The sequence below is a fragment of the Canis aureus genome, chromosome 10, assembly GCF_053574225.1.
Source record: "Canis aureus isolate CA01 chromosome 10, VMU_Caureus_v.1.0, whole genome shotgun sequence".
Classification (NCBI taxonomy): Eukaryota; Metazoa; Chordata; class Mammalia; order Carnivora; family Canidae; genus Canis; species Canis aureus.
This window is the reverse complement of record NC_135620.1, coordinates 3,277,821-3,303,745: the sequence shown is the minus strand read 5'-3', so window position 1 is coordinate 3,303,745 and position 25,925 is coordinate 3,277,821. Positions and strand designations below refer to the sequence as shown.

At 43.4% G+C, this 25,925-nt stretch overlaps 1 protein-coding gene across 4 annotated transcripts in view; it reads left to right on the top strand.

Moving 5' to 3' along the window:
• RUFY1 (RUN and FYVE domain containing 1) overlaps nt 1-25,925 on the top strand; it is a 65,137-nt gene that overhangs the window by 10,921 nt on the left and 28,291 nt on the right. For all 4 annotated transcript variants that reach the window (XM_077911154.1, XM_077911158.1, XM_077911157.1 and 1 more), the window contains exons 3-10: nt 585-702; nt 4,361-4,462; nt 6,238-6,361; nt 15,187-15,248; nt 18,151-18,216; nt 21,558-21,627; nt 24,006-24,107; nt 25,755-25,871. In XM_077911154.1, coding sequence (XP_077767280.1) covers nt 585-702; nt 4,361-4,462; nt 6,238-6,361; nt 15,187-15,248; nt 18,151-18,216; nt 21,558-21,627; nt 24,006-24,107; nt 25,755-25,871 — 761 coding nt within the window. The remainder of the gene's footprint in view (nt 1-584; nt 703-4,360; nt 4,463-6,237; nt 6,362-15,186; nt 15,249-18,150; nt 18,217-21,557; nt 21,628-24,005; nt 24,108-25,754; nt 25,872-25,925) is intronic.

The following is a 25,925-nucleotide window of genomic DNA, read 5'->3' as shown; positions in this document are numbered from 1 at the left end:
GGGGAAAGTGGAAAGAGATGAGGTCAGGGAAACCAGTTGGCCAGGCGGGGAAAGGCTGGATCATATAAGCCATTATAGGTCATGTGAGGAGTTAAATTTTATTCTAAGTATATGTCTGCAGGATTTTAAGCAAAGGAAAACTGACCTGACTTACATTTTTAAAAGAACTTCCACGTTGTGAAGAGATTGTGAAGGGAGGGAGTGGCTATATTAGGAGCATGGAGACCCACTAGGTTATTGGCAGCAGTTCAGATGAGAGATGGTGGTGCTGATATGAAATCCAGCACTGATGTTGGTATCAGGTAGGAGTTAGAAAGGGGAAGGATTTCTACAAGCTGTATACGTTTACATATATACTTGTTTTATTTCATTGGAGTAAGAGGATATAGTCAGGATATCACAGAAACCCTGTCACCAGAGAAAGGAGAGGTCATTTGTTAACTTGACTTCTTTGAGTCCCCAGGACTAACTCAGAATTAGCAGTAGAGCTGTGAATTGTCCATTTGGCTTTTGGGAGACTGTGGGTGCCTGAGGACATTTTTACAACCTGTTCTTATGAATAACACTTTTGTTTTCCCTTTTAGTTAAGAAGAGTTTTATTGGCCAAAATAAATCTTTCTTTGGTCCTTTGGAGCTGGTGGAGAAACTTTGTCCAGAAGCAGCAGATATAGCCACTAGTGTCAGAAATCTGCCAGAATTAAAGTGAGTGAGAAGTAGTTAACACTGAATTAATGTTTAATAAAAACTCCCTCGTATTTACCAATTTCTCAATTCCTTGCTGATAAAAACTTTTTCTGATTTAGAACAAATTGTAACATGAGCCATCATATTCCACTTAAACTTCAGTCCCAGCTCTGCTCTCATTATCCTCAGGATTTTGAGTCAAGATTTGCCCCTCCCTGAGCCTCAGTTTCCTTATCTTTAAAATGGGGACAGCAATTCCTGTATGTCAAATGAGGTTGTATAGTTTGAAAAAGTGTGGGGCACCCGGCTGGCTTAGTCCGTAGAGCACTTGACTCTTGATCTCAGGATCATGAGTTCAAGTCCCATGTTGATCATAAAGATTATTTTTAAAAAAGGGGGGGGGGGCACCTAGGTGACTCAGTGGTTGAACAATTGCCTTTGGCTTGGGTCATGATTCAGGGGTCCTGGGATCAAGTACCACATCAGGCTCCCTGCAGTGAGCCTCCTTCTCCCTCTGCCTGTGTCTTTGTCTCTCTGTATGTGTCTCTCATGAATAAATAAAATCTTTAAAAAAAGAAAAAAAGGAAAGATGTTGTCACCTGAGGAGCAATTACAAGAGTAAAAGAGGTCATCATTATGCCCTTGGAATCCATGCTTTGGATGCATCTGGGCAGTTTTCTGAATAATATAATTCAGGCCGGATTTTAGATTATGAGACATGGGACATTTGTGAAAAACTGAGACTGACAAATCATTTGCCATGTCTGGGTTTGCCCTTGGGATCCCCATGCATAGGTTCAAAAATGAAAAAAACAGATAGACTACAAACAAGGCGTCATCATGAAATCTGCATTTAGAGGGGGAAGTAGAGATCCTTGGGCCCATGCAGAAGAGCATTCTTCAGTCTCCCAGAGGGGGACACCGCTGTCCAGCCTCTGATGCTTCTCCTGTAGAGCCATCCTGTTCCATCTTCAGATAGTAATATAGCATTTACAAAGAGCCTGCCGTGTGCCAGGCATTGCGTTAAGGACATTGTAGGATCTCATTTAAACCCATACAACAGTCTCCAGGAAAGCCGTTGGCATCCCCACTGATAAGTTCAGAAACTGACACTGAGCAGCTAAGTAAACTGCCCAAGGTCCCTTGGCAAGGGAATGGTGGAGCCAGGAAGGGAACACAGCTCCGTGGGACTCGAATCCTCTAAATCCCACTGACCTCCATTGCTACGGAGCCCTGTGCAGTCTCCTTGATGAAATTGAACCTCTGTCCCTGTCCGTAGTTAAGCCCTCGGGCCTGTACCACAGAAGGCAAAAGCCTTTTGCACCATGACAACATTCATATACGTATTTGTTGACCTCTCAGGAGCTCCCCAAGTCTACTTTGTTTCAGCAGTTCCTTCTGTGGTCCTGCTGCCCAACCCTTCTGACCAGCTCACCCCCCTCATGAGTGAAGCAGTGGAGATGGAGTTCCGGCGTGTCCAGATTGGAGCAGACCTGGGCTGGCTCTCCTACCCTCAGACCTCTGTTTCCAGTTATGCATGGGAGGCATTTTCAAAGTCTTATGCTAACAAAGAGCTTACTGTCCACTAAACCCCACTATCTCTGTTCCCTTTATTGCTCTGTGGCTGTGCACAAGTGATAGGCTTAGGTATGGAAATCCTCCCCTGTCGCCAAAAAGGAAATGTACAGTAGTTCCCTTCTCTTGAGGCCTCCAGAGGAGTAGCCTCTGTGAGAGAGGTATTTCTTTCACTCTTTCATTAAATAGTAACCTTCTGAAATTTTGACATTATTTTGGAGGTTATGACTAGTGTTTTTTGGGGTGGAAGGGTTGTTTGAAACTTGCAGGATGCATTTTGCATCCTGAGAGGAATCTCTAGTCGGGCATTTAGTCCCCCTAATTGAAATGAAAATATCTTTTGCAGTATGACCCCATGACCCCAAATTTTTCATTGTTTTCAAGTCAGTTTTTTTGTTGTTATTTTAAGGTTTTTATTTATTTGAGAGAGAGCATGGGGCAAAGGAGGCACGGGGAGAGGGTAAAGCAGGCTCCCAACTGCGCAGGGAGCCTGATGTGGGGCTTGATCCCAGGACCCCAGGATCATGACCTGAGCCGAAAGCAGATGCTTAACCCACTGAGCCACCCAGGCGCCCCACAACATCAGTTTTGAGGTGCCTGCGTGGCATTCATTTATATAGCTCATTTGTTTTAACTGCCATTTGGGCTTTCTGCTTGTCTTCAGTTTTTCATTATCCAAAGAGTGTGCAGACCATTGCCACACATACATTTTTATGTGCATCCTAAATTATTTCCTTAGTACACATTACTAGACGTAGGATTTTGATAACCCCATCAAATCGCCAGCTCAAGGCATGCTGCCGATTTACATGGCTGGCATGCTGCAAGTGTCTGCATCCATTCGCCACATGGTGCCAACTTTCAGCATCTTTCTTTTTTCTACTTTATTTCCTTTCCTTTTTACTCTGGTTTAACCTCATTTGTTTGGGGGAGGAGGGGCTTCAAAGCCTTTTGTATTGATGGAGTTGGATTAGATGCGCCTGGCTCTGAAGCCCTCAACCCCCACAGCTCCCTTTGATGAAGATACTAAATACACTCATTCTGCTTAGAATAGTCTTTCTTTCCTCAAGCACTGTTAGTTCTACAGTTGGGAAGTTTTTTGTTTTCTCTTGATGCGTGCCTTTGCAAAATTATCTCTAAGATTGGTTGCACAACAGCGTGAATGTACTAATGAAGGGTACAAATGAAAAGGTAAATTTTAGGGGCACCTGAGTGGCTCAGTGGTTGAGCACCCACCTTTGGCTCAGGTCATGATCCCAGGGTCCTGGATGGAGTCCCACATTGGGCTCCCTGCAAGGAGCCTGCTTTTCCCTCCACCTGTGTTTCTGCTTCTCTCTGTGTGTGTGTCTTGAATAATGAATAAAACCTTAAAAAAAAAAAAAAAAGAAAGGCAAATTTTATATTTTGTGTATTTTACAACTAAAAATAAAACTGCATCTTTGAGCTAATGCCTAGAAATGTGAAAAAAAAAAAAAAGAAATGTGAGGGTTCAACACTGTTTTACGTATTAATTTTTTTTTTTTTTTATAATAGAGACAGACAGAGAGAGAGAGAGAGGCAGAGACATAGGAGGAGGGAGAAGCAGGCTCCATGCCGGAAGCCCGACACGGGACTTGATCCCGGGACTCCAAGATCGCACCCTGGGCCAAAGGCAGGCGCCAAACCACTGAACCACCCAGGGATCCCCTACGTACTAATTTTTTAAAGAAATGTTTATCCATTATACAGACCTAACCAGATTGTTGCTGGCCTCCTGTGAAATTTTATGAATACATGCAAAGTTTTATCTAATTGTGTTTGTTCCAGAAATCAGATTTTTTTGTGGCTTAAGAGTTTTTTTTTTTTCTCTTGTCAAAACCAACCAACCAACCAAAAATACATGTCCATGATACAAAATTCAAACCATACCCAGAGGTTTTCAGAAAGTGGTTTTCTGGGCCTTCCCAGACTGTGCTCCACCCAGGCCCCAAAGCTGCTATTCTTATGGTGTCCCTGCGTTAATACACGTGTACATGCTGGGATATGTGTATCTCTTTAGATAACCGAGGGGTTTGAGGGGTTTTGGTGTTATGCCTTAACAGTTCAATTCTCTAAATTCCAGGACAGCTGTGGGAAGAGGCAGAGCCTGGCTGTATCTTGCACTCATGCAAAAGAAACTGGCAGATTATCTGAAAGTGCTCATAGACAATAAACATCTCTTAAGGTATTTTACCTCCCATCTTTGTTTGTCTTTTGCTTTGTAAATATTTAGAACATAGTTCTGGAGACTGTTTTGAATTAAAACGAGTGTACAGCATACACAGCTTTTACTCGAATTACTGTTCATCGTGAGCATCCTATGGCTTAGTTTTTAAAGAGTTTCATTTTCAAGCATGGCTATCTGAAAGTTATGAATGAAGTTTCATATTTTCATTTTGAAAAATCATTTCAGTAATTGACAGCCTACTCGATTAAGCTTCAACAAAATGTACATATTGGATTTGTTGATGACATGGGGGACAAATGACTTTAAAACTAGATGCAGTGGACAATTTTAAAGTATAAAAGCCTGCTTTTTTTGTAAGGGAACATACCTATAATAGTACCTATTTTAGGATTCCGTATCCATTTTGTAAAATTTTCTCTCAGCATCAGTAATGACTAATTGGCTGTCCCTGGAATTTATGATTAATTCATTTTTGATACTAATAAATATAAGCAAAAATAATCCTCCTAAAAGGGATTTTTTTGAGAATATGAGGATTTGTAAGGGAGGAATCTTTCTAGAGTTCATTTTTTTGTGTGATTGAGTCAAAAATATCTTTTACATACGGCTTGCCACTCAAAATTTTTCATCATTTTCAAGTCACAGCTTATTGTTGAATGTATCTTTGCATGATAAATACAGATTTCAAATACTTTGTGTACTTGTGCTTTGAGTACAATCACACTGAGTAACTTTGAGGTACAGATTGTGTTCTAGTGAACTAATTCTTTTTTTAATTGAAGTGTAGTCAATATCTAATGTTATGTTAGCATCAGGAATACAACAGAGTGATTCCACAAGTCTACGCTGTTATGTTGTGTTGCATAGTTACCAGCTGTCACCATACAAAGTTATGCTAGTACCATTGACTATATTCCCTATGCTGCACCTTACATCCTCATAACCTGATGAACTAACCCTTAAGACACCGAGTTTCTCAGCAGTCACACACACACATATACAATGGGTAAACAAGCACATCATTGGTGACCTGGAGCAGTAGTAGACGGGATGGAGCCACACTGCGAAAGTTGAAGCAACTGGGAAGTGAAGTCAGAGCAGCCAGTGTTGCTCCATGGAACACAGGGAAGAGGGAAGGGTTTCATTCTTGGATGTGGGGGGCAGTATGGGATCCTTCTTCCCATTCACATGAGTGTAGACATAGTTCATAGCAGTGTGGAAGAAGACGCCAGTGGGGACAGGAGGGGCAGAGTGATGATCAGGAACACAGGAGCCAAGAGGAGATAGGAAGGACTGGAGTCTAGGGTCCAGATGGAAGAGTCAGCCTCAGACTGGAGGTGGGAGGAGCCTATCATCAGCCGCAGGAAGAGAAAAGAAGCCAGAGAAGAAATAGCAGCACTCAAAGCAGGGGTGGGAGATAAAACGCAGAAGGCAGTAAGTAAAATATATCAGGGAGTTTGTGGCATCTGGTGAAGGTGGCTAAGAGGTGAAAAGGCAGGGCAGGGGATACCTGGGTGGCTCCATGATTGAGCATCTGCCTTTGGCTCAGGTCATGATCCCAGGGTCCTAGGATTAAGTCCTGCATCAGGCTCCCCCCCACCCCCGGGGAGCCTGCTTCGCCCTCTGCCTAAGTCTCTGCCTTTCTCTGTCTCTCTCATGAATAAAATAAAATAAAATAAAATCTTTAAAAAAAAAAAAAAGGGGGCAGGGCAGGTTGGGGGGAGGGGGTGGTGAGCACCCGTTCCTGAGCCTGTTGTATCCATCTCTTTCAGTGAGTTCTATGAGCCTGAGGCATTAATGATGGAGGAAGAAGGGATGGTGATTGTTGGTCTGCTGGTGGGACTTAATGTTCTTGATGCCAATCTCTGCTTAAAAGGAGAAGACTTGGATTCTCAGGTAGGACGGGAATCTTGGCTCAAGGTAGAATGCCTCCAGGGATCCCTGGGTGGCGCAGTGGTTTGGCGCCTGCCTTTGGCCCAGGGCGCGATCCTGGAGACCTGGGATCGAATCCCACATCAGGCTCCCGGTGCATGGAGCCTGCTTCTCCCTCTGCCTGTGTCTCTGCCTCTCTCTCTCTCTCTCTGTGACTATCATAAATAAATAAAATTAAAAAAAAAAAAAAAAGGTAGAATGCCTCCATTGGGCTGGGGATTTCACACAGGACTGTGGACATGTGCTGGACCTTCTCAGGGGCAGAGGGCAGAGGGTGTTTGCTTGAAGGCTGTGCCCGGTGCCATGCCAGGGCAGAGGGGGAAGCACTGGGGAAGGGGAAGTCTGGGCCAAGGCACAGAGGCACATGTAGGTGGAAGCTGGGCTCAGTTTTCAGGCTATCCGTGCCATGCTAAAGGCCATCCTTTTGTCTCTGGAACGTCAGGAAGCTGTTGGAGGTTTATAGGCAGTGTATACTGGCCTACTTAGGCTCAGGTTTGAGAAAGATCAATCTGGCAACCATCTAGGTCATGAGTTGGAAGTGGCCAAGAGTGGAGACAGCAAAAACATTGGGCAGACACGTCCCCCAAGGTTAGGTGGGGACTGGGAAGTTAGAGCCAGGAGAGACTGGGGAGGGGAGATGATGCAAGAGCGCTAAATGGAAGCAGGCATCAAGGAGCAGAGCACCCTGACTGTGGGGACAACCCTCTTGGGATGCTTTCTTCCTGCCTGGGTGCAGGTGCCCAGGGCTAGGGCCTCAGCTGGTGGTGGGGACGGGAAGTGCGTAAGGGGAAGAGACCCCCTGATGCCTCCCCACCGCTACCCCTTTTCAGGGCACAGAACTGAGAAATCTATAGCTTCCCCTAATCCCTCCATGCCAAGGCCAGCTTTTGTTTCTTTTTCTTTTATTTTTCTTGTAAACTCTCCTCCCTTTTTCTCCAGTAGTTTTGTTGTTTCTGCATGTTGAAAATTTTTCAAAAAATACAAGGAAGTATTTTTGAAAAGAAAGAAAACCGTACACAGAATCCCATTGCTCAGAGACAGCTAATTAATTTAATGTTACACTCCGATATCTATCCTTCTGGCACATGAGTAAGATTGTGTATGTGTGTTTATATATTCTAGAGATATTTGGACTTTTTTTTTTTTTTTTTGATATTTGGACTTTTTTTGTTAAACCAAAACATAATTATTCTGGACACACCGTTTTGGAATTAATTTTTTTTAACACTATGTCCCACATGGCTCTCAATGTCAGTGAGAGATATGAGCCATTTAAATGGCTGCACAGTACAAGCATGGCTCAGACTGCAGGTTGGGTTCCAGACAACTGCAGTAAAGTAAATATCGCAATATGGGAGTCATGGCTTTTTTGGTTTCCCAGTGCATATAAAAGTTATTTTTACTCTATACTATAGCCTATTAGGTATGCGATAGCATTATATATATATTTTTAAGTGTAAATAAATAATAAAAATAAGCTAAATAAATAAATAAATAGTCCATGTTCATACCTTAATTTTAAAATACTTTCTTGCTAAACAATGCTGACCATCTGAGCTTTCAGCGTGTCATAATCACTGATCACAGATCATCATAACAAATGTAGTAATAAGAAAAGTTTGAAATACGTGATGGCCAAAATGTGACCCAGAGACAGGAGGTGAGCACATGCTGTTGAGAAAACAGTGCTGATAACACCTGCCCAACTCATGGCTGCCACAGACCTTCAATTTGCAAAAAATGCAGGGTCTGGGAAGTGCTGTAAGGCAATAAAACAAGGTATGTCTGTATTTCATTTTACGACCATACTGTAATTTGTTTAACCAGTACCTTGTTACCTGCTGTTGATTCCATATTACAACAGCAATATTATACACAGCCTCATCCTCTTTGCACTGTTATCCATTCATTTTCTTAGGAGACATTTTGGGATTACTGTGTCAAAGTAAACATTATACGATAGTATGGTGACATCACAATGAGCATTCTTTTTTTCTTTTTCTTTTTTTTTTTTTTTTTTTTATTTACTTATTTACGAGAAACACAGAGAGAGAGAGGCAGAGACACAGGCAGAGGGAGAAGCAGGCTCCACGCAAGGAGCCTGATGTGGGACTCCATCCGGGGTCTCCAGGATCACGCCCTGGGCTGCAGGCGGCACTAAACCGCTGTGCCACCGGGGCTGCCCAAAGATTTTATTTTATTTATTCATGAGAGACACGGAGCGAAAGAGAGAGGCAGAGACACACGCGGAGGAGAAGCAGGCTCCATGCAGGGAGCCCGACGTGGACTCAATCCCAGGTCTCCAGGATCACGCCCTGGGCTGCAAGCGGCGCTAAACCGCTGCACCACTCGGGCTGTCCCCACAATGAGCATTCTTGATCTTTTTCAATCTAATAGAGCAAAACAGCTCATCTCACATTCACATTTTGTTATAAGCATGTTTAGGCTTTTTAAAAGATTTATTTATTTATTTTAGAGAGAGACAATGTGCACATGAAGCTGGAGGAGAGGCAGAGGGAGAGGATCTCAAGCAGACTCCCCACTAAGCACAGAGCCTGACACAGAGCTCGAACTCGCAACTCTGACCAAAATCAAGAGTCAGTTGCAGGGCACCTAGATGGCTCAGATGATTCAGCATCTGCCTTCAGCTCAGGTCATGACCTCAGGGTCCTGGGATCCAGCTCTGCATTGGGCTCCCTGCTCAACAGGGAGCCTGCTTCTACCTCTGCCCTCTTGAGCTCTTTCACTCTCTCTCTTGCTCTCTCTTAAATAAATAAAATATTTTTAAAAAACTAATTAGGGCAGCCCCCGTGGCGCAGCGGTTTAGCACCGCCTGCAGCCCGGGGTGTGATCTTGGGAGACCCAGGATCGAGTCCCACATCGGGCTTCCTGCATGGAGCCTGCTTCTTCTCTCTGCCTGTGTCTGTCTCTGCCTCACTCTCTCTCTTTCTCTCTGAATAAATAAATAAATCTTTAAAAATAAAAAAATAAAATAAAATTAATTAAAAAAAAGAGTCACTTAACTGGCTGAGCCACCCAGGTACTCCTATTTATTTTTTTAAAGTAGTCTCCATGCTTGAACTCATGACCCTGAAATCAAGAGTCACATGTTCACAACTGAACCAGTCAGGTGCCCCTCATATTTACATTTTTAAAAACTCTGTAGGTCAGGTATTTATTACATGTTTTATTTGCCATTGGTGGTTCAGTTTTTGTGACTCCACGTCCCAATTCCACCCATTTTTCTGAGTCTTCCATTTTGTTCCATTCCTTTATTACACATTAATGATAATAACTGTCAGAATTTGGTTATAGGGCAGCCTGGGTGGCTTAGCGGTTTAGCACCACCTTCAGCCCAGGGCATGATCCTGGAGACCCGGGATTGAGTCCCACTTCGGGCTCCCTGCACACAGCCTGCCTCCCCCTCTGCCTGTGTCTCTGTCTCTCTCTCTAAAAAAAAAAAAAAAAAAAAAAATTCTGCTTTCTTTCAGTTAGTTTTCCCTGCAAGGGGGAAAAAATGTTTTTTGCAGTCAAATTTATTTGTTTTTTTCAAAGATTTTATTTTTATGCAATCTCTACCCCCAACCATGAGGCTGGAACACACAACTGAGAGATGAAGAGTTGCATGCTCTACTGACAGAGCCAGCCAGGCACCCCTGCAGTCAAATTTAATGGACTTTTTCTTTATACCTTCTAAGGTATTATTCTTGGAAGGTCCTTCTCCATCCAAAAATTAGCCTAATTTTTAAAATCAACTGTGTATTTTTTACTTTTTTCTTTTTTAAGTTTTATTAGAGTGAGCGCTTTTGCTGAGGGGAGGAGCAGAGGGAGAAATAGACTCCCCAGTGAAATGGGGAGCCCGATGCTAGGCTTGATTCCAGGACCCCAAGATTGTGCCCTGAGCCGAAGGCAGAGGCTCAACCACTGAATCACAAAGGGCCCCTTTTTTCTTTAAATTTAAATAATGCCTGTCAGGAGCACCTGGGTGGCTCAGTGGTTAAGCCTCTGCCTTTGGCTCAGGGCATGATCCCGGGATCCTGGGATCAAGTCCCACATTGGGCTCCCCACAGGGAGCCTGCTTCTCCCTCTGCCTATGTCTCTGCCTCTCTCTCTTTCACGAATAAATAAATAAAATCTTTAAAAAAAAAAAAAAAAAAAACCTGTCATTTGTTTTGACATATTGTGAAATGGAAGTCTGGGTTTCTTTTATAGATAACCCAGTTTTCTCAATGTCATGTATCAAGTGCATTTTTCTACTAATTTGAAATTTTACCTTTATTATGTGTGAAGTATGCTCAATCCACTGAGGTTTATTTCTGGACTCAGAGGTCTAGTCCCTAAATCTCCTTATCCTATGCCAGTAACACAGTTGATTTGTTTTTTAAGGTTTTATTTATTTATTTAAGAGACAGTATGAGCAGGGGGAAGGGCAGAGGGAGAAGCCAACTCTGCACTGAGCAGGGAGCCCGACGTGGGGCTCGATTCCAGGACCCCAGATTCACGACCTGAGCTGAAGGCAGTTGCTTAATGACTGAGCCACCCAGGTGCCCCCACAGTCAAGATTATTAGAGCCACATAGTCTTTCTCACTCCTGCCTACTTTGTTATACTTCCTTTTCACACATAGTTCAGTCTTGTCCATTCTGCCGTGTGAACTTGAACATCACTTTGTTAGATTCCAAAATAAAAAATCAGTTGGGATTCTTACCAAATCACAGATGTGATTGAGCCCCCTGGTCTGAGGTTTGTTTTTTTTAATCCTGTACTGTTACTTACTGTTATTACCATTACTTAGAGACAATTTTGAGTAAACTTTTGAAGAGTCATCAGAAATGGGCAGCCCAGGTGGCTCAGCGGTTTAGCACCGCCTTCAGCCCAGGGCATAATGCTGGAGACCCGGGATCTAATCCCACGTCAGGCTCCCTGCATGGAGCTGCTTAAAATCTTTTAAGAAAAGAAAAAGAAAATGACAGTAGTAGGCTGTTTCGTTCATTTGGGTTTGTTTTTTTTTTAAGATTTTATTTATTTGAGAGAGAGAGAAAGAGTGCACAGAAGTGTGGGGAGGGGCAGAGCAAGAAGCAGGCTCCCCCCTGAGCAGGGAGCCTCAATTCCAGAGCCTCAAGGTCATGACTTGAGCCAAAGGCAGATGTTTAACCAACTGAGCCACCCAGGTGCCCCACGTTTTTAGTTTTATTTTTTATTTATTTATTTTTAAAGATTTTATTTATTCATGAGTGACACACAGAGAGAGAGAGAGAGAGGCAAAGACACAGGCAGAGGGAGAAGCAGGCTCCATGCAGGGATCCCGACATGGGACTCAATCCTGGGTCTTCAGGATCACACCCTGGGCCAAGGCAGGTGCTCAACCACTGAGCCACCTAGGCATCCCGAAATGTCATATCTTTTAACCCATAAATATAATTGAATTCATTCATAGGTTTCCTATTGTGATATTACCCCTGCATTCCTAAAATAAACCCAAAGTGGCCATTGTGTGTTGTTGTTCTAGCATATGCCCAGATTTTACACTCCTTTTTCCCTTCATGGGTCAGAATTGTAATAATCGTAAAATAAGCTGGATAACATTGTTCTTTTCTTTGTTTTCTGTAACTGTTTATTAGAGCAGAGATTATTTTTTTCTTTCAAGGTTTTTTCCTGGTATGACCTCTTCAGCTTTATGCTTTTTTTGATCCTGGTTCTTGGACCACTTTAATTTTTTTACTTAGTTCTTGGTCAATGTTGGTTTCCTGTGTCTTAGGACAGTTTTTTAGTCATTTATATTTTTCCAGAAGTCATTTATTTCACTCAGATCTATTAGTTATATGACAGTATTCCCTTACAGCTTAAAGTCTCACTTTTCTCATTTGCAGTATTGTGCCCTTGCTAAATATTGATCATAACCTGATAGAGTTTTGTCTATTATGTTGGATTTGAAGGACCGACTCTTGCTTTTATTGATCAGTTCTGCTTTGGAAGAAGGGCTTTATTTGCTTTCTGATCATGAATGTCTACTTTGAGTGTTAACTCCCCCTTCTTTCTGTAGTTGAGGATTTTTTTGCAATTAAAAATGTATTTCAAAAAAAAAGTATCTCTTTTTTATTAAATTTTATTATTTAGTTTTTCTTTAAAGATCTTATTTTTAAGTAATCTCTATATCCAACATGGGGCTTGAACTCCCAACCCCAAGATCAAGAGCTGCCTGCTCCACCAACTGAGCCAGCCAGGTGCCTTTTATTTATTTTTATTATTTAATTTTATTGCAAAAGACATGCATGGTTGTTGAAAAAAAAAAGTTTATCAAGTGAAAAGTGGAATTCACACTGCCCCTATCAATCCCACTAGCCCCCATAGATAATGATAAAAACTGAGGGGAGAATCTTTCTAGAGACGTTTATGTTTTTTCTGTGCGTTTTTATTCATAGATTTCATTTCAGATTAAATCCTTTCTTGCCCCTATTTCTGGGTAAGGAAGTACCAGCCAGGTAACCAGGAGCCATCACAGTCTCTCACAGCTGGGAGTTGACTGGGCCTTCTTGATGAAGAAGAACTCCATGATTACTGTCAGCTTGGTGGCTAGGGAAGCAATGGCTGAAGGCTTCCTGTTTTTCGGGGTTTTTTTTTTTTAAGATTTTATTTATTTATTCATGAGAGACACAGAGAGGCAGAGACACAGGCAGAGGGAAAAGTAGGCTCCCTAGGGGAGCCTGATGCAGGACTCAATCCCAGGACCTTGCGATCATGACCTGAGCCAAAGGGACATGCTCAACCACTAAGCCATGCAGGTGCCTCAAGGCTTCGTGTCTTGCTTGTATGTCTTCCCAGCTGAAAAGTGGGACTGGAACAGCAGAGGCTTCTCAGGCACCTCTGTCCTCATGTGGTCTTCTCCACTTTCCCCTCACGTGGTGGCTCCAGGGTAGCCAAAATTCCTCCATGGAAGCCCAGAATTCCTCCAAGGAAGCCCAGAACTCCAAAGGCAAATGCCCCCCTAGGGAAAGCCAGGAAGAAGCTTGTGTTGCCTTCATTAATGTGGCAGCAGAAGCCACAGCATCATTTCTGCTGCTTTTTACTCAAGACGAACACTATAAAGCTGCTCAGGTTCAAGGGTAGGAAATATAGATTGGTAGGAGGTATAGCAGAGAAGTTGGAGAGACCATCAGCTGTGGCTCTGGCTTTAACATACATGGTGTTACTGTAGGGGTGCCTGGGTGGCTCTGTTGGTTGAATATTCGACTCTTGGTTTTGGTTCAGGTTATGATCTCAGGGTTGGGGGATTGAGCCCCGCCTAGGCTCCGTGCTCAGCACAGAGTCTGCTGGAGATTCTCCCTCTCCCTCTGCATCTCCCCCTGTGCTCATGCGTGCTCACACCCTCTCTCTCTCTAAAATAAATTTAAAAATCCTTTTTAGGGTGATGCCTGGGTGGCTCAGCAGTTGGGTGTTTGCCTTCAGCTCAGGGTGTGATCCTGGGGTCCCACACTGGGCTTCCTGCATGGAACCTGCTTCTCCCTCTGCCTATGTCTCTGCCTCTCTCTCTGTGTCTCTCATGAATAAGTAAAATATTTTTTAAAATTAATTAATTAAAAATAAAAATCCTTTTTTAAAAATGTGTTACTAGAAAGAGTTAATGCTGTACCTATCACTCTGAGGCTTACAACTTTCTCCTCGAGCTGGTTTTATGGCATTATACATCAATGTTCAGTGTTCTTTGTGCTCTGTGATGCAGCCTTTACAGGAGTGATAAGTAGCTCTCTAGTGATGGACCCAGTGTTCCCATTTTTCAAGGAGTGACTTCACTCTCACAGGAGTGGACGGTGGTGGTGGACCAGACTTTCATTCTCTCTCAAGTGCTTTATTTATTTCTGGACAGAGCCCTTGATGTTCTGATGGGAAGCATTTGGGTCGTCCCTCATTCTCCACAGCAGCACAGTTCTCCTGGAAAATGGGATGGGGATCATTTTACCCAGAGTATAGGGAAGGAAGGAGCAGAGTGTCAGTTAAGGTTACTTACCCCTTAGTCTAGCAATCCAGGCCTTTTTTTTTTTTTTTAATTTATTCATGAGAGACACAGACTGAGAGGGAGAGGCAGAGACACACACAGGCAGAGGGAGAAGCAGGCTCCATGCAGGGAGCCCAATGTGGGACTTGATCCCGGGACTCCAGGATCACACCCTGGACTGAAGGTGGTGCTAAACCGCTGAGCCACCCAGGGATCCCCCCCGCCCTTTTTTTTAAATAACTTTGTACCCAAAGAACTTTGCTGATCTTTGTCAGCAACTTGATTGTTGAATAAATCCTGACAAGGATTAAATTGAATCCTTGTTGAATAAATCCTGACAAGGATGAAATTTCAGAATATCCTCCTTAAATTCTGTTTTTGTTTTTGGGTTTTTTTTTAAGATTTTATTTATTTATTCATGAGCAACACAGACCAAGAGAGAGGCAGAGACACAGGCAGAGGGAGAAGCAGGCTCCATGCAGGGAGCCCGATGTGGGACTCGATCCCAGGTCTCCAGGATCACGCCCCGGGCTTCAGCCGGCGCCAAACCACTGCGCCACCGGGGCTGTCCTAAATTCTGGTTTTTAATAAGTTTTTCTTCTAGAAGGTATTTGGGTTATTTTTCTCTTGGTTTTCTCTTGGTTCAGTTGATTGCTATTTTGTTGAGCTGAGTAGCTCAACTAAATGTTTGCACAAAAGAGACAGGAATGTAAATGGCCTGAATTTTAAAGATGTAAGTTTTGTGGAAAACAGGGAAAATTTCTTTTATTTAAACTTGTACATTTTATGTCAACCAGGTTGGAGTGATTGATTTTTCCCTCTACCTTAAGGATGTGCAGGATCTTGATGGTGGCAAAGAGTAAGTACTGCACTGCAGGCTGCTGCTCTTTCCATTTTTAATGAAATTCTGGCAAAGAACGCTACATTTGTTTTGTTTGACGTTTTCATTTTCATCAGGCATTTTGAGTTACAGCGGTAATACATTAGCATTCCCATATGCAAGGGATTGAGCTTTGCTGAATAGACTGGACAAGTGAAATGTCCCCGTTTACACTGCCCCCATCCCCCCAGGTCAATCCCAGGCTGGCTCCTCCCTAAGAGGAGGCTGCTAGTGTCTCCTCCCACAGCTTTTCTAAATGCCTTGCAGGTATATATTTGTCGGCAGTATAATTTGCCTATGGTTTACATATATAAATATATAATGAATATAAATAGGGTGGTACTATTATGTATACATAATAAGTTGCCTTTAGAGTTGTTCTTTGATCCTGGTGTGTCTTGGATATCTCTTCATACCACGTGTAACTCTCCCTCATGTTTGTTAATAAGAGCCTCTGCTTTTTTTTTTTTTTTTTTTAAGATTTTATTTGAGAGAGAGTGCACAAGTGGGAGCAAGGATCAGAGGGAGAGGGAGAAGCAAATTCCCTGATAAGCAGGGAGCCCAGCATGAGGCTCGATCCCAGGACCCTGGGATCATGACCTGAGCCAAAGGCAGACACTTAACCAACTGAGCCACCCAGATACCCCAAGAGCTTTCTTTTTAAAGGAGCTATTCTGGGGAAAAAGAAAAGTGAACAAAACAAGCTATGTGTATAACATGCTATCATTTGTGTTATGATAAAGAATATATATCCATATTTGTATGTTGTACTTCCATACTCATGGACATTTTCTAGATTAGCATATAGACCTGTCAACAGTGGCTATCTGGTGGGGAAGAGGCTGGGAAGCAGGCATGGGAGGGAGTTTCCCTGTAAGTCCTTGGGTTGTATTTAAATATTTTACCACATGCATCTATTACCTGTCTTTTAAATGTCTTCTGATAAGGATTCTCATGGTCTTGGTACCCTAGCACCATGCCTTATCTGGCAGTGAGAATCCCATTAATGTTTCAGGTGTCTTGAGTTTGAGGATTTACCCACTTGAACCTTAAGCAAAAATACATTCTGGGGGCACCTGGCTGGCTCAGTCGGTAGAGCATGTGACTCTTGATCCTGGTGTGAGTTAGAGCCCCACGTTGGTGTAAAAGATTACTTAAAAATAAAAATTAAAAAAATATATACATATATAGTCTTAATGTAAAGAAATGGAAATAAACATTATCAACCAATAAGAGAATAATTGAATGAATTATGGAACATTCAAAGTATTCCATTCTGTGATATATTATGTAGACAGAAAAGAACAAATTTGACCTCCTGGGTATAGTAGACTTACAGGGATTTCCCCAATGTATAATCGAGTGAGAAGAGTGATGCTTTCCTTGAGTGATGCTGAGAAGTGTATACAGTTGACTCTTTTTTTTTTTTTTTTTAAGAGATTTTATTTATTCATGAGAGAGAGAGAGAGGCAGAAACACAGGCAGAGGGAGAAGCAGGCTCCATGCAGGGAGCCCAATGTGGGACTTGATCCCAGGTCTCCAGGATCACGCCCTGGGCTGAAGGTGGTGCTAAACCGCTGAGCCACCCAGGCTTCCCTATACAGTTGACTCCTGAACAACACAGGTTTAACCTGCACAAACTCACTTATACACAGATTTTTTTCAGTAAGTACAGTACTATTAAATGCGTTTTCCTTATGATTTTCTCTTTTTTTTTTTTTAAGATTTATTTATTTATTTTAGAGGAGGGACAGAAGGAGAGGGAGAGAAAGAACCTCAGGTTGACTCTGTGCTGAAAGTGGAGCCTGCTATGGGGCTCCATCTCAAAAATCAGAGATCAGACCTGAGACAAAACCAAGAGTCGGCCACGTATCTGATTGTACCATCCAGGCACCCCTCCACTTAAGATTTTCTTAATAGCATTTTCTTTGGCTTATTTCATCATAAGGCTGTGGTATAATACACATAACATGCAAAATTGTTAATTGATTACATAATTGGTAAGGCTTCCAGTCGATAGTAGGCTATTAGTAGTTAAGTTTTTGAGGAATCAAAAGTTATATGCAGACTTTCTACGGCTCAGGGATTGGCATCCCTAACCCCTGCATTTTTAAAGGGTCACCTGTGTATCATCTTTGTAAACAAACCTAAGATAAATTTTTTATGTTTCAGTTACATATCTGTATAGATAATACAGTCATTGTGATCCTATGCATATAGGCTCAACAGACTACTAAGGTGGGTTACCCTGCAGAGCTACGTGAAGGGCAGAACAGATAAAAGAAAAAAATTGACCATGCTGAATAATTCAGCACCTGTGTAGAATGAACCCCCGTGTGTACATACTGAAATTGGGAGTGGAAAAGAGCCTAACTTTAAAATGTTAAATAAAGCCTTTAAAAAAAAAAAAAAAAAAAACCAGACTGGTCAGCTTTATGTTTTGAAAAGCCTCTGTTCTCTTTGGAGCCATCCTCTTTCCATTCAACATGACAAAGGCTGCTTCATCTGCCACCTCAAGGGAGGGCCATTTGCACCTGACCAGGGGTGTTTGCACCTTGTGGTGGTGTTTGCACCTTGTGTTCCAGATGGCTTTCTCCTGGGCCGGGTTGTGGTGGGGGTGGTCTGCAGGAGGAGGCCTGTTGATGGTTCTGCATCCCCCAAGGCCCTAGCTGCTAGGCCCGCCCTACCTGCACCTTGCCCAGCTTTGCTCTCCATCCACTCCTGGATGGGGACCAGGCATATGTTATTGCTGAGGTCCGATTGTCCCTTGGTTTCTTGATGACACTGGTACTTCCTCAAGTTGACTGGCATGTTGGGGATGGTAATAAAGTATTAGCCGTGAGTAAAAGGAATTTCTCTCTTCTTGTGCTCTTTTTAAAAGGCATGAAAGGATTACTGATGTCCTTGATCAGAAAAATTATGTGGAAGAACTTAACCGTCACTTAAGGTAGGACTCACTCCTTCTTCCAACGTTACAGTTCATTCTCGATGCCCGTGTGCTATTTCAGGGAGCATTTGTGACTTGCCGTATGTTCATAACAGACTCTGTCTCCAGACTAAGAGGAACGGTTATCATGCTGTGCTCGTGGTTGCAGACTGGAGAAATATGATTTCTTGACCAAGGAGTTTTGGAAATTCTTTGGTTCTTTGTTTGCTGCAGGTAGAGACAGTGTAGAAAGCAACCAGACTAAACCTGTACTCTATACTCCTCAGCCCCCTAGTTGGAAGTCACTGCCACGGGAAGCACTGTTCCCACTGGGAATCAACACACATCCCTCTGGGGTGCCTGGGGCAGGATAATAGGGCTGAAAACCCACCGGGATAGACCTTTGGTGACAATTCAGGAGCAAGTAGCAGACATCTATGCCTTGATTTTTCATTTTAATTGGAAAGCCACTGCTGTGTTTCATGAAACTAGCGGCCGGCAGCAGTGTTGGTGGAGTGGGCAGAGATTCTCAGGCAAATGTGTTTGGGAGACCCATTGCCTTCTTCAGCAAGGAGTCCCCTCAGAGAGTGTGCTGTGGGCATCAGCCCTGCTCCTCGGGAGCTGCTCCCCTGGCCCCAAGTGCCAGCCAAACAGCCAAAGGAGCCAGCATGCCATAGAACATGCCTGCGGAAGGCTGCTCCAAGAGCTCCTTAGGTGTGATGTTGGCAGTTGCTGTGAAAGATTCTTGATAGGTCCTTCATTGATTGTTTTTCTGAGGAACAGATGTCAGATTTTATCGAAGGTCCCTTAGCATTATTAGTGTAATCATGACTTTTATCCCTTAATTTGTTGATGGGATGTATCTGATTAGTAGATATTTTCATACTGACCCATTTCTGTATCATGGGCATAAACTCTACTTGATCGTAGTTTTAGTAATCATTTTTTTTTTATTTGTATTTATTTATGATAGGCACACAGTGAGAGAGAGAGAGGCAGAGACACAGGCAGAGGGAGAAGCAGGCTCCATGCACCGGGAGCCTGACGTGGGACTTGATCCTGGGTCTCCAGGATCGCGCCCTGGGCCAAAGGCAGGCGCTAAACCGCTGCGCCACCCAGGGATCCCCATTTTTTTTAATATGTAAACTGACCTAACTGTTCTGTAGTTTTTCCCCTCTGGCATGGTGTCAGAGTTATGCAGCTTCACAGAATGAATTAGGAAGAGCTTCTGGTTTGTGGGCATTATTTGCTCCTTGAAAATATGAAGATGGGGGTGCCCAGCCAGCTCAGTCAGGGGAAGCAGGTGACTCTTGATCTCAGGAACATGAGTTTGAGCCCCATGTTGGGCATAAAGATAACTTTTAAAAACAAAATTTAAAAAAAAAAATAAAAATAAAAAAAAAAAAATAAAAAAAATAAAAAAAAAATAAAAACAAAATTTACTTTTTTTTAACAGAAAACATGAAACGCAAAACATTTATTGAGGCAGTACTTTGCCAGGTTTTCAGTTTTTCCTAAGTTGTTTGTTTATCGAGGTCTCTTTCTCCTGAAGATAGGTCTTTTTTGATCATTTTTCTAAGAAAAATATAAATTTTAGTGACATTTTCTAAGTTATATAGTTGAAATAGAACTGAAATTGTATATTTTTATTTTTATTTTTATTTTTATTTTTTTTTAATTTTTATTTATTTATGATAGTCACAGAGAGAGAGAGAGAGAGGCAGAGACACAGGCAGAGGGAGAAGCAGGCTCCATGCACCGGGAGCCCGATGTGGGATTCGATCCCGGGTCTCCAGGATCGCGCCCTGGGCCAAAGACAGGCGCTAAACCGCTGCGCCACCCAGGGATCCCTGAAATTGTATATTTTTAAAACTGGTAATTATCAGGGTGCCCAGGTGGCTTAGTTAAGCAGCCAACTCTTTTTTTTTTTTTTTTTTTTTAAGATTTTATTTGTTTCTTCATAAAAGATAGAGAGAGAGAGAGACAGAGACACAGGCAGAGGGAGAAGCAGCTCCATGCAGGGAGCCCAACATGGGACTCGATCCCGGGTCTCCAGAATCACACCCTGGGCTGAAGGCGGCGCCAAACTGCCAAGCCACATGGGCTGCCCTCAGCAGCGAACTCTTGATCTCGACTCAGAGGTCTTGATCTCAGGATCATGAGTTCAAGCCCCAGGTTGGGCTCCACACTGAGTGTGGCATCTACTTTAAAAAAAACAAAAAACAAAAACCTTGTTATTCCCTCCATATCTTTTGTTTGTGTTCCTCTTTCATTTTGTGTCATTGTGTTTTAATTTCCCCCGCCCCAATGCTTGAACCTTGATTCACTAGCCTTACCAGGTTTCTTTCTTTACCCACCCCCCTGGCAAAAGGCACCAGTTTGGGGCAGTAGAGCCCTTTTACCTAAAAGTATAGGCTCTGGAGTCAGACCACCTGGGTTCACATTCTTGTGCCCCTCCAGACAGAGAGATATGGACATGAGTGAGTTTTCCACTGTAAATTCGTGTTTCCTTATCTGTGAAATAGGCAGCAATAAGATTTACTCACAGAATTGGAATCATGGGGAGGGTCACATGAATTGATGCATTTGAAGTGGTTAGAACAAACAGGGCCTGGCACGTCATCCAAAAAGTAAGTTCTGCTCATTATTGTTGCCATTACTTTTATTATGAGATTACATTTGTTTGACATGTTTTTGAGTAGGAAAATAGTACAGATGGCTTAAAGAATATTTGAAAAATGAGGCAAAGTATAAAAAGATTTAAAAACCACCTTCAATCCTACAACCCCAGAGTACCAATGTCTTGTTATGGATATTGATTTAGATATGTGACTGCCAGCACATTTTTTGTTCCCATCTATTGTGTTAGGAGGGGAAAAACTATTTTCTTTCTAGTTGGCTAAAAATGAAATGGGTAGCATTTTTTAAAGATTTATTTATTTAATGAATAAATTAAATTTATTTAATTTATAAATTAATAAAAATTAATTTATAATTAATTTTGTGGGGGGAGGGGCAGAGTGAGAGGAAGAAGCAGACTCCCCACTGTGGGGGGAGCCTGATGTGGGCTCGATCCCAAGACCCTGAGATCATGACCTAAGCTGAAGGCAGAGACTTAACCACCTGAGCCACCCAGGCATCCCTGGATAGCATATTTCAGGGGAAAGACTTTGAGAGCTTTTCAGTAAATGTGTCCACACGCGCACACACACATGTGTTTAGAATTCTCCTCTCTTGGTTCGTTGGAGATCCTCGGCTCTATATCCATCCCATGCAGGAGACCTAGGAATCCGTCCTCCTCATTCTCAGGCTGGGGAGATGGCCTTTAGAAGCTCAGTTACTTAATGTGTTGCTTTCTCTAGCTGCACCGTTGGGGATCTTCAAAGCAAGATTGATGGCTTGGAAAAGACAAATTCAAAACTTCAAGAAGAGGTTTGTAACTTACTGAAGTTCATAGAACAGAATGGCCCAAGCTGAAGAGCAATGGTGTGACTGAGGTGTCGGACTAGAGCCGCTCGCCGATCGGAGTGGGAATTGCTGAGCTTGGGTTGAGCGGCACAGGGCGGGGGGTCATGGGTTCTCAGAGTGCTGTGTCCTCAGGGTGTCTGTGTTTCACCCTGTCCAGGGCTTCCCTCGCGCCAGTTCTAAGTGACTTAGGTTTCAGCACCTCCCAGGGGACCCGGGGAAGACCAGGCCTCCTCGGGAAAGCCCAGCTTCTGTGCTGAATGTGCTTTTCTCTTCCTCTTTACCCACCTTCCTCTGATATAGTCTGTCCCCCTGCTGCCCAGAAGGCACAGACTCTGTTATGAGGTAAAAGTCACCCTTGCCCACCCCTTCTGTGTTTCGGCCTCTCAGGAGCATGGAACCAGTCTCCCCACAGTGTGGTCTTTCTCTGCTTTCTCACTAGGAAGAGAGAGAATGAAAGGACAGGAAGAAGGAGGGCTGAGGCCCAGGAAGAAAGCTTGCTGCCCGCTGCCCGGCAGTCTCCTTGGTGGACACATCTTGTCTCCTGTTAGCAGGAGGGGGGTTGCTCAGCCTTTCTGAGGCTTTCCACAGGTAGCGGTCCCTGGCTGCTCGGGCCTCCCCACCAGGTCTCCCTGGGGAGGAAGAGGGCTGTGACAGGGGCCAGGATGTGACCCCCCACCTCAGTGTGGAAGCAGGTTATGGCCAAAGGAGAAACACAGAGCATGTCTTTGTATGGAGAGCCCAGTTGAAGGCTTACTCTGAACTGACTGCTCTCCCCCCGGGGCCAGGCCTGAAGAGCTTTAATGAGAGGAGCTCAGATTTGTGTGAGGAGAAAGCATTCACAGATGAACTTCACGGGAGCAGCTTCACCACACTTAGAATCAGAGGCCCTGAGATTCCTTTGGGTGGGTGGGCCTCTGGGCCTCAGTTTAGGTAGGCAGGTCTTTGGGCCTCAAGGTTCTCATCTCCAGATCTGATGATAACCCATACCTTCCAATGTCCTTGTAAAAGTTAACACTGTGTTATATAAATGTGCCTAATACAACACTTGGCGTGTGCAGACATTAGTTAGTTGATTTTAGAACAAACATTGATTCTTTGTTCTCCCTGGTGAGGTGGCATACTTTCAAGGAAGGTCTCATTTAGCTTTAGAAACTAGACAACCAGGTTATTTTTTTCTTCAAAGGCCAACAGTTGGAAGAGAAAACATGCTTTAGAGAAACGTCCCTCTCTCCAGGGTGTGTTCTCTCAGTCTTCAGGGAGCGGAACAGGAGTTAGCATATGGCTTTCGCCTGCCTCTTCCCTTGTGGCAGCTAGCAACTCCTAAAGCCTTCAGGTTTCTTACTTGAGCACAATAGTTTGTGTTGAAAGACCCCAGTTATGGGTCCTGAGTCTGCTTGGACTTAGATGCTGGTGACAAAGAGGAGCAAGGAGTTCAGGGCTCCAGGGCCTCTCTCCCTGAGTGATGCCAGGAGCACAGGCCAAGTTCTCATCTTCTTGCCCCTTCCCCAGCCTGCCCCTCTCTCTAGGCTGTGTGTAGAAGCTGGAGAAGGAGAGGCAAGCAGGTGTGGTCACACCTCTCTGGCCGCCTCTCCTGAGAGCCTCCCCCTTTGCGGGTCTGTAAGGCATCCTGTTTGTACACACTTTGCCAGAAAATAGAGTGACTCCTTTGGGGACAGGAAGAGGACTTTCGAGCGCCCGTCCTCAATGGTTTGGTTGTGATTCCTCCCTCCAGAAGGTTTTCACTCTCCCTTTACTTATAAAATATCTCTTTGCTTATCAGCTAGGAAAACTGAAAAGAATGAAGACTCCGGGGGAAAAAAAGCCCATAATCCCTCTGCTAAGCAAGAGCTGCTGTCGTCATTGGCGTTTATATAATCCCCAGCTTCTCCTAAGCATTTTTAACATAGGGTGATTTTTTAATTAGAAGTGAGAACATTAAAAAAAAAAAAAAAAAAGAAGAAGTGAGAACATTCTATATGACCCACTTTTTTACCTCTGTTGATATTATGCCCTGAGTATGTTCTCAAGTCATTTGAATCCTTTGCAAACATTTTACTCACTACATGTCTGTTTGATGCTCCTACTGTCATTAATTAAACAGTCTCTCCAGTATTGGACATGCAAGTGCCTATCATTGTGTCCATACATTTTGCCCATGTTAACTAGTTTGCTCTCATTTTTTTTTTAATGTGAATGTATTTCCTATTCAAAATAAAATAAAAAACAAAATAGCAAATAATGCAGAAATCCATCGCCAGTTGTGAAGATGCCAAACATCAGCTTTTAATTTGAACAGTAAGATGAATTTTGATGTTAAGGAACATAAAATCTTTCTTTATCAGCTTTCAGCTGCAACAGACCGGATTTGTTCACTTCAAGAAGAGCAGCAACAATTAAGAGAACAAAATGAGTTAATTCGTGAAAGAAGTGAGAAGAGCGTGGAGGTGAGATGCTGGCCTCACTAGGGCGTCCTTGTTTGGGGCGTCTTTGCCCTCTCACCCCACCTGCAGGCCACCTGGACCACCACTCCCTCACCTCTGGGCCTTTGCACTTGAAACCTCTGCTCACAGGCTGGTCCTCTGTGATGCCACCCCTGGTGCCCATCTGTAGGCCTGGGCCCCCTGCCCCTACTCCCATAGCTCTTTGTGCCTCCCTCTGTTAGAGAAATCCACCCAGTGCTAAAGATCATGCCGGATAAGTGAAAATCCATGCTGAATGATGCACTGAATGGAGGCCTTTCCCCACTAAGTACTACTCTGCTTTAAAGAAAATTAAATATAAATTATTTTCCAAACCTAACTATTCAAAAGTCTATTGGCTTGCTTTTATCCTTCGAGTTCAAAGATTTTTTTTTTTTAAAGATTTTATTTATTTATTCATGAGAGACAGAGAGAGAGAGGCAGAGACACAGGCAGAGGGAGAAGCAGGCTTCATGCAGGGAGCCTGAGGTGGGTCTCCAGGATCACACCCTGGGCTGAAGGTGACACTAAACCGCTGAGCCACCGGGGCTGCCCCAAAGATATTTTTAAAATAGCCTTTACCCTTTCTCTATTATGCTTAAAAAACAGGGGCACCTGGGTGGCTCAGTGGTTGAGCATCTGCCTTAGTAGGCTCAGGTCATGATCTCGGGGTCCTGGGTGTGAGTCTCACACCAGGCTGCCCGCAGGAAGCCTGCTTTTCCCTCTGCCTGTGTCTGCCTCTCTCTGTGTGTCTCTCGTGAATAAATAAAATCTTTTTTTAAAGAGTAGAAATTATCCTACATCTTTAAAAATTGTGGCATATTTTTTAATGTTCCTTTTTTCTTTTAAATAGGCTCTATGCGGGATCCCTGGGTGGCGCAGCGGTTTGGCGCCTGCCTTTGGCCCAGGGCACGATCCTGGAGACCCAGGATCGAATCCCACGTCAGGCTCCCGGTGCATGGAGCCTGCTTCTCCCTCTGCCTGTGTCTCTGCCTCTCTCTCTCTCTCTCTCTCTCTGTGGCTATCATAAATAAATAAAAATTTAAAATATATATATATATATAAAAAAAATAGGCTCTATGCCCAACCTAGGGCTTTGAACTCATGACCCTGAGATGAAGGGTCACAAACTTTACCGACTGAGCCAATCAGACATCCTTAGGGTGTATTTTAAAATATTTTGTAGTTAGGACACCTGGGTGGTCCCAGTCCTGGGATCCTGGGATCAAGTCCTGCATTGGGCTCACTGCTTGGTAGGGAGCCTGCTTCTCCCTCTGTGCCTCTCCCCCGCTTGTGCGCATACTTTCTCTCTTTCTCTCTCAAATAAATGAAATCTTTATTTTTTTAAAAGAAACTGTTCCTTTTTTTGTTTAAGATTTTATTTATTCATGAGAGACCAAATAGAAAAAGAGGCAGAGACATAGGCAGAGGGAGAAGCAGGCTCCTTGCAGGGAGCCCGATGTGGGACTCGATCCCAAGACTCTGGGATCATGCCCTGAGCCAAAGGCAGGTGCTCAACCACTGAGCCACCCAGGCATCCCATAAATGAAATCTTTTTAAAAAAGTTAAATTCTTTGTAATTAGCTCACTTCCATAAGCAAACCATTCCTCTTGGCATTCTTTTTGATACAGATAACAAAGCAAGATACAAAAGTTGAGCTGGAGACCTACAAGCAAACTCGGCAAGGTCTGGATGAAATGTATAGTGACGTATGGAAGCAGCTGAAAGAGGAGAAGAAAGTCCGTTTGGTGAGTGTACAGGACTGAGCATCTTTAGAAGGAATTCCCCAGGAAGCCCGCCAG